This window comes from Candoia aspera, chromosome 4 (genome assembly GCF_035149785.1).
Source record: "Candoia aspera isolate rCanAsp1 chromosome 4, rCanAsp1.hap2, whole genome shotgun sequence".
Lineage (NCBI taxonomy): Eukaryota > Metazoa > Chordata > Lepidosauria > Squamata > Boidae > Candoia > Candoia aspera.
This window is the reverse complement of record NC_086156.1, coordinates 2,458,908-2,467,362: the sequence shown is the minus strand read 5'-3', so window position 1 is coordinate 2,467,362 and position 8,455 is coordinate 2,458,908. Positions and strand designations below refer to the sequence as shown.

General features: G+C 51.5%; 1 protein-coding gene across 2 annotated transcripts in view; it reads left to right on the top strand.

The window, feature by feature from the left end:
- The first annotated feature begins 3,102 nt into the window (after positions 1–3,102).
- NBEAL2 (neurobeachin like 2) overlaps positions 3,103–8,455 on the top strand; it is a 126,704-nt gene continuing 121,351 nt past the window's right edge. For both annotated transcript variants that reach the window (XM_063303265.1, XM_063303264.1), the window contains exon 1: positions 3,103–3,199. In XM_063303265.1, the coding sequence (XP_063159335.1) occupies positions 3,149–3,199 (51 nt within the window). In that variant the 5' untranslated portion in view covers positions 3,103–3,148. The remainder of the gene's footprint in view (positions 3,200–8,455) is intronic.

The window sequence follows — 8,455 nt, the reverse complement described above, 5'->3', positions numbered from 1 at the left end:
ATTGGTGATGGAAGAGGGCAGGCTGAGGAACAGAGATGGAGACTCTAATTCAGTGTTTTTCCAACTTGGCCACTTTAAGACGTGTGGACTTCAAGTCCCAGAATTCCTCTCCTCTTCTTCCTCTCAAACTCTCCATGCTAATCAGGCTATTTCAAGTAGTCCTCGAATTACGACCATTTGTTTAGCGACCATTCGAAGAAACAATGGTGCTGGGAAAAGTGACTTACAATCGGTCCTCACACTTACAACCGTCGCAGGGTCCCTGTGGTCATGTGATCAAAATTCAGGCACTTGGCAACCAGCATACATTTACAATGGTTGCAGCCTTCCAGGATCACGATTGCCTTTTACGACCTTCCCAGCCAGCTTCCAACAAGCAAAGTCAATGGGGAAAGCTGGATTCACTTAATGACCATGGGATTCACATAGCGGCCATTGTGATTTGCTTAATGACCATGCAAAAAGGTCATAAAATTGGGTGTGACTCACTTAATGACTGCCTCGCTTTGTGACAGAAGTTCCAGTCCCAATTGTGGTCGTAAATTAAGGGCTACCTGTACTTAAGATTCACTTTGGTTGTTCCAATATAAGTACGTGTTTCCTGATTCCTTTCAACATGTCCTTGCTTTGTAACCTTGACCAGCCTCAAAAGTCAGCCTTCTCAAAAACGCAAAAATAGCCCCAATGTTGTCCAACTTCCCTGTTTCCAGCCAGACATCTCTAGAACTGTAGTGCATCCCTGGGTCTGCTTTATGCCAACCAGATGGTTGCCTGTTAAATCATTGTGAAGCTGTTTTATGACAACATTGATCAAAACAAGCCCAACAGGCAGGAAGAGTGTAAGAAAAAGCCATCATAAGCACCAAGCAATGGCTGGTCTCTCATCTCACACCTCACACAGAAGGAAAGATGGGGATGGATGCATCTGCCTGGAATAATTTACTTTTTTCTTCCAGGTGTTTCTGGAGAGATTTGTAGGAAGAGGCACATGGATATGAAAAATGGTGCCTGTGTGTTCTGTTTCTGTCGTAGACTGTGTCACGTTCACTGTTTAGGCAACCATTACAGACTGCTTTATAGAGACGGTTCATCAAAATATAACGCCTATCTTTGTGTTCGAGAGAGGGTAATTCACAGAATAGGAGAATAGGATTTTTTCTTTTAATATTTCAGGAAAGTGTGCCCATATTTTAATCTACGATTTTCTTGGAAACTCTTTAACAATATTACACAATCAGCAATCTCTGGCATGTCAAAATTTATTGGCCAAGCTAGATAGTCACGGGGGGGTCAAAACGCTAAGTTTACTAATGGCTTTTGCATCCGTGTCTTGGAAGGATGCGCTGGCATTAGGTGTTAATTATTTAATTATTGTTAATTATTGGTCCTTGACTAAGCCACAGTTGGCTGATTCGTACAATATATTAAGCCAGCATCAAGCAAATCACTGTATGGCTTAATGCAGTCTGGTAACTCAGCCACTGTGCACACTCGTGGCCTGCAGCATCAGCCAATATAAAGGTGCTCTTTGTGAGACGCTCATAATTGCACACCATAATTTGGGTGTGACCTTTAGAACTGAGAAACCGATATGGCACGTGAATTAAAATAGTGAAATGAGTAAAATTAAAATGGGACGTCTTAAAAAGGTCATTCAGCTCTTGATTTTTTTAAAAGACAGAACCTGGGAGTTAGGTAAGAAATGAGATCTGGGAATTCGGACAGGTGGATGGGACGTCCCTTTGATTCTTGGCAAAAAAATATTGGAGAGATGTGCCAGGAGAGATGTGGCCTTAAGTGGGAAGAGGCATCCCCTGTGCATGGTAGGGCAGTGTTTCTCCACCTTGGCAACTTTAAGAGGTCAGACAGCATGGCTAGCCAGGGAATTCTGGGAGTTGAAATCCACAGGGCTTAAACTTGCTAAGGCTAAGAAACAGTGACTTACCCCTTTTTCTGTTCCTCTTGTTTTATCACACTATACCACACTTTTCACCAAGTTTATTTATTTTATTTACTTACTTTTCAAATTTTTATCACCGCCCATCTCCCCCAAAAGGGGGACCCTGGGTGGTTTACAATAAAATTGACAATTAAAACCATAAACTTATAAAACACAGTACAAACAGCCAAAAATAAATAAAAGATAAACATTCAAAAAAGTTCAAGATGTGTTACCTTCACACCAACAACTCAGTGAGGACGGCCCGAGGTCTCCACACAGTTTGCAAGGGGTAAACCAAGGAGGGGATTTGAACTGAGGATTCCCTCGCCCCAACCCACCTTTAGAAGATTGATGTCTGGGTGTGCAAGAGGCATTTCTTTATTCACACATATATTTCTTGGTCGATGTCTTCAAGACCTGAGTGAACCCTGCAGAGCAGGCCGGCTTCCCGTTTTCCCACCACGACCCTGCCAGGTAGGCAGGCGGAGAAAGCACCTGGCCGGGACCCTGAGGAGCTTCCAGGGGCGGGGTGGGCTTGCATCTGGGTCCCCCTAATCCCGCAACCCCCGGAGTTCACGCAACACGTCGGTCACCCCGAGGAGGCATCCTTTCGCCCGACGCCCTGCGCCTTTGGGCGGCGCGCTGCCCGCCGGCCAGGAAAACAAAGGCACCCGGGCGGAGGGGAGCGTCTCCCGGCGAGGCGAGGCGAGGCGCGTCGTGCGAACGCCCCTCGGCGGCCCCGGCGGGGCGCCCCTTCCCCGCGCGGCCCGTCGGGCGGGCGCCGCTCCCGGCCCGCGGGGCTCCGGGCGGGGCGGCGGCGGCGGCGGCGGCGGCGGGCGCACCTGGCGGCGGCGGCGAGGTGCCGGCTGCGCTCCGCCCGCTCCGCCCCCCGGGGCCCGGCCGGGCTGCGAATCAGGTGCCGGCGGGGGAGGAGCGACGCCGCCGCCGCCGCCCCCGGAGCGCGGCGCAGCAGCCGAGCAGCGGCCGCGGCGGCCACCAGCCCAGCGGGGCGCAGGCAGGGCGCGGGGACGCCCGGGGAGCGCGGCGCCGGAGGGAGCGACCCGCCCGCCGACCAGCCCGCCAGCCCGCCAGCCGGCGCGCTATGCGGCCCGGCCCGGCCCGGCGGGCGAGTGAGTGAGTGAGTGAGCCAGCCGGCCGGCCAGCCACGGAGAGCCCCGCCGCCGCCGCCGCCGCCGCCGCCGCGCGATGGCTTCCAAGGAGCGCCTCTACGAGCTGTGGATGCTCTACTTCGCCAAGGTAGCCCGCGGCCGCCCCGCCCCGCGCCTCGCCTCGCCTCGCCTCGCCTCGCGCCGCCCGGCCCCGGCTCCCCCCGGGCGCCGTTCCCACGACCCGCGCCACCTGCGCCGCGGAAGGCGCGCGCGGCCCGCGAGAGAAGCGGGCGGGCCGAGGGGCGCCGAAACGCGGGCAGCGGCTCGGGTTTCCCCCGGCCGGGGAAGCGGGTCGTGGGGACGGCGCCCGGGGGAACGGGCGGGCGCGCCTCCGCCCTCCCTTAGCCCGAGACGGGGTCGTTTCTCCCCCGCTCGCTGCCCGGTCTCGGTTTCTGATTGGCTCCTCCGCCCTGCTGGGAGTCTGTGTTACCTGGGGGGGGGGGCTGTTTCTCAGAACTTCGCAGGCACACCTGTCCAGGTGTTCTCATCATCTTCCACCTGGTCCCCAGCTCCTAACCCTGGTCCCCTGGGCCAGTCTTTCCTCCCCAGGTTCCCTCCACGTGGCCTGGACCCGCCCCTCCCCTCAGGCCGGGGATGAGGAGCTTTGTAGTCCCTCCCGGGGTTTCCCAGAGGGAGGGTGACCTTGTTTCTTTCCTTCTTAAAACGGGACCTCTGGGAGCCCGAGCCACCTTACCTGGGGGTCTCTCTTCATTGTATCCCCCCCACACAACAACCCCGTGAGGTAGGACAGGCTGAGCCTGCTCCAAATCATCTTTTGCATTTCCATAGGGAAGGGTGAATTTTAACCTGGGCCTCCCCACCCTCCTCCAACGGCTTCACCGCTGCACCCACTTGCCTCTCTGCCCGTCCTTCCCCTTTTGGGGCGCTGGCAGCCCCACTTTCTCCTGTGCCCCCCTTGCTTTTTCCCACCCTGGGGCGCCACGTGCTCCAGAACGACCCCCCTTTGCATTTCTTCTAGACCTCCTTTAATCTTCTCCTCCTTTATTGCACCCCGCCCTTCACTGGAGGCTGCAGGCAGCCGCGAGGTGGGACGGGGGCACAGACCGAGTCTGTGCCCCCCTCCCTCCTCAACCCTGCCTGCAGGTCTCGAGAGTTGAGTTCTCTGGAGTTGATCAAACCCTTTTTGGCACTGACTCCAATTCTCATTCTCCCCAGGGCGGCTGGGGATGATTGGGGTTGCAGTCCTGCCCTGCCCCTCCCCCCCAAGGTCTTCCTGTTCAGCTTGTTTAAAAAGTGAAAGGACAGTTCCGCCCCCGACAGGTGGTCAACTGAAGGTGGTTGAATTGAAAGGAAGGGGAATGCAATGGGGGGGGGGAATATCCTGGTCCCACCCGCCTCTTTGCGGAAGTGCAGACCCCCCGGGCCGAGTGCAGACCCCCCACTTCCCCCTGGAAAACAATTGCACATCCTGACTCCCGCGTCATGTAAACTCTTTGATGTTGGGCTTGTGTTTTACTGGAGACCTCCCTCCCCCCCCATTACAGGCTGCCTTTTTCCTCCGCTGCAAGCTCCGTTTCTTTGATCTTACCTCCAGTAGGACTTGCCTCCCCCTTGGGGCTCTTCCTTGGGCCTCTCCCCCCTCCCCCGAAATTATTTCTTCTTTTCTTCCCCCGTTTTTTCACCAGCAAAGAATCAGCAAAGCACAAATAGCGCATTTTCTTTATTGTTGCCCAGCTCAACTGTTCGGCTTCCTAGTTCCCACCTTGTGTTTGCATGCCCTCTGCTGCAAGGGGGTGTGTGTTGGGGGGGGGAGAAACTATACTGGGGAATATGCTCTAGCCTAAAGGGATATAATTTGCTTTGGGGAGGGAAAAAACCTAGAATTGCCGGCGTCTCATCTCACTCCTCCGCCCGGAGCCACCTTTTGCTGTTTCCTGCAAAAATCGTTGCAAAGGCGCAGGGCGCAGCGTTTCCTGCAGCAAACAGGCAGGAGGGCTTGGTTGCACAGAAACCTGTGTGCTGGTTTTGGTCCGGAATGTGAGCTGACTTGGGGGGGGGGCGGGGTTTGCTAGTCTTGATGACCTTCACCTCACTTCCTTGATTTCAGGATATTTACATTTTGCTTTGCAAATGAAAGGGAACTGGGGGCCTCTCTTCTTGCCCCCTCTCTCTTTTTGGCAAGGGGAAAGGGCTGGGGGAATTACATTTTTTCCTCTTCCTTCCCCCTGAAGAATTCTTAAGCAGCGTGCAGTCAAGGCTGGGGGTGTGATGTCCCAGCCAATAAACTTCCTGGGTCCTTTTTCCTCCCCAGCCCCCAGCCCTTGTTTGCAAAAGGTGCTGGCTTTCTTTGCTAAAGCAGAGTGGTTTGCCAGTGTTTGCAGGTACCTCTTCAAAATGCGCGTGTGTGTGTGTGCGCGCGCGTGCGTGTGCGTGCACACGCACGCTTTATGACGGGGGAAAGAAAAGACAAATAAAGCACAATAGCTTGGAGGATTTGGCTAGAATAATCATGCAAGGTGCAGTAATTGCTGAGAAATCCTGCTTTTGGGGCAGGATCTCTGCAAGAAAAGAAGCAGGTGAAAAATCCACCGTTTCGCAGTCGGTGGTTTGGGCCCTATGTTCTTCTTGGCCAGCCTCCCAGGAACTGGGGCTCTCCTGACGCTGTGGCCCGTGGGAGTTGTAGTCTGAGACAGTTCAAGGTTGCCAGGGCAAAGGGAGGCAGCGAGAGGGAAGGCCAGAGAGTTGAATCTGTATATGCAGTTGGTGAAGTGGGAGAGAGGAACACCACTGAAAAAGCCTTAAGTTGTTTCTTCCGATTTTGCGGGGGGGGGGGGGGGGGAATGGCTAATTTGTTTTATTTCTTTAATGCTTGAATTTGATATCATTGTCCTGTGGCTCTTTTCCGGCTTAATTGTGTATGAGTAATGATACTGTTGCGTGATATAAGAATAATGACTATGAATAATATTATTTTATGTTCTGGGCAGCTGCATTTAGCTGCTGTTTGAAAACAGAGAAATTCTAAATAAAGAAAAAGAGGGAGGGAGGCAGGGAGAAAGAGGGAGGGAAGGAAGGAGGGAGGGAGGGGAGGGAAGGGAAGGGAAGGAAAGAGGGAAGGGAGGGAAGGAAGGAAGGAAAAAATAAAAGCGGAAGGAAAGACAGAAGGAAGGAAGGAGAGAAAGGGAAGGAGAAAAAGGAAGAAGGAAGGAGAGAAAGAAGGGAAGGAAGGAAAAAATGAAAGCGGAAGGAAAGGAGGAAGGAAGGAGAGAAAGGAAGAGGGAGGGAGGCAGGAAGGAAGGTTCTTGGATATAGGAATTAATGAGCTCATCCAATGTGGGGTCTTTGGGGAACAGAGATTATTGTTGCTTAGCATTTACAAATAGAGACAAAAATTTCCTTTTTAAAAATCAAAATAATACCAGGTGAGTATCAACATGGAACCAAGTATATATGAACTTTTCTAGACAAATACTGAGATGGAAGGTCTAACCTTGTGTCGTGGCTTTGACAATGTTTTAAAGGTATGGAAATAACTTTATGTAGGGAATATGCACAACTGTGTAAGGGGCATGTATGCATATATGCTGGTCCAGCTATCAAAGGAAAGATCCCTTGAAGTGTAGATCTAGTTTGTTTTCTAGAACAATATTGTCTTCATTCCCCTCTCTGTCTTGATGCATCGTTAGGAGAAGCACGGACAGATTAGAGAGAAGGTGGACCTCCTGTAGCTTCACAGCTGTTCCATTATTAACTGTCTTCGTTATGCTTGTCTTTGTCATCCGTCTCTGGTACTTTTGTCTTCTGCAACCAATACTTCAGTCTTCCGGTTTGGGGTGGATTTTACCACTGAGATGCTGGGCAAATGGATCTATGGGTTGCAGCCTTGGGCTGGGTGACAAGTCAGTGCAAGATAGGGATCAGTAGGATGGTCTAGGACGGGGGAGACCCAGGTTCAAGTCCCAGCTCGGCTATGAAAATGAGTAACGTATTGACGTCCTTCTGCCTAACCTACCTCACAGGGCTGTTGTGAGAGTAAAATGCAGAATTTTGTACATGCTTAGTAGAAGGTGAAATAGAACTATTTTTAAGTGCTGATAAGGTGAATTAATTGATTGATGCTTTTCTTCCTAACTTACTACTTACTCACATTTCCCCCCCAGCCCCCATTTACTTTTCCCATTTTTTGAAAGAAGAGGTGTTGGCCTTCCTAGTCCATCTTGCCAACCACAACCTCATCCTGACGTCTTGCCATCTGTCAGGGATGCTGTAATTTGTATTCCTGCATGGAACACGGGGTTGGACTAGGTGGCCTCAAGGGACCCTCTGAGTCTGTGATTCTACTGGCTCTCCTAGGGGTGAAAGATCACAGCTCCACAACAGAGCCTTTGATCCACAAGGAGAATGTTGCCCCTTCTGTTTCCAGCTTCAAAGAATGCAAGTTGAGAAGCAGCGTGGGGTGGAAGAGATTTTCCCTACTGGCTAGGCCGGCCAGGCCAAGGAGCCCCATGCTCTCTTAGATATATCCTAGACTTTGCTACTTTATTTTACCTTCTGCAGGCGCATCCTCACCCGTGAACCCAGCCTGGTAATCTTGTTAGCAAAAGTGACACAGACCTGGTATATTGAATTATTTATGTATTTATTTTTTCCTATCCTGCCCTTATTATTTTTATTATTATAAATAACTCAAGGCGGTGAACATACCTAGTATTCCTTCCTCCTCCTATTTTCCCCATAACAACAACCCTGTGAGGTGGGCTGGGCTGAGAGAGCGACTGGCCCAAGGTCACCCAGCCAGCTTTCATGCCTAAGGTGGGACTAGAACTCACAGCCGCCTGGTTTCTAGCGCAGCACCTTAACCACTAGACCAAATTGGCTCTTTTATTTTAATCTTTTATTTATTTATTTATTTATTTATTTAAATACATTGGCAGCCCAACTCCAGTGGACTCTTATCTGTCAAAACTGATTAGCCATCAGCAGTCTAGCAAGGGGGGATTAGCAAAGGCCTTCTCCCCAAAATTGCCTCCCCCACCATGTCTAGCAAATGATTGTAGTTGCTCAACTCCTGCGGGCTGTGGGGGTGCGTTCTGCAGCCATTCCTGGTCATTGGCCTTTGCCGGCTTCGCTGCCTGCCTGCCTGCCTCCTTTTTTTTTTTTTTTTGGCCGGTGGCCCTGCGTTTGGCAAAATTTATCTTTGACAACAAGATCTTTGTTTTCCTTGGGCCAAAAAAAAGAGAGAGAGAGAAAAGGGCACATAGTGTGGAGGGAAAATTCCTCTTTTCGTTGTTGATGTTGTTGCAGAAAGAAGGAAGTGGCTGCGGCTTGCAGCATACAAATACAGCTAATTAAGGAATATTGGTTTGTTTTTTTAAAAAAGGCT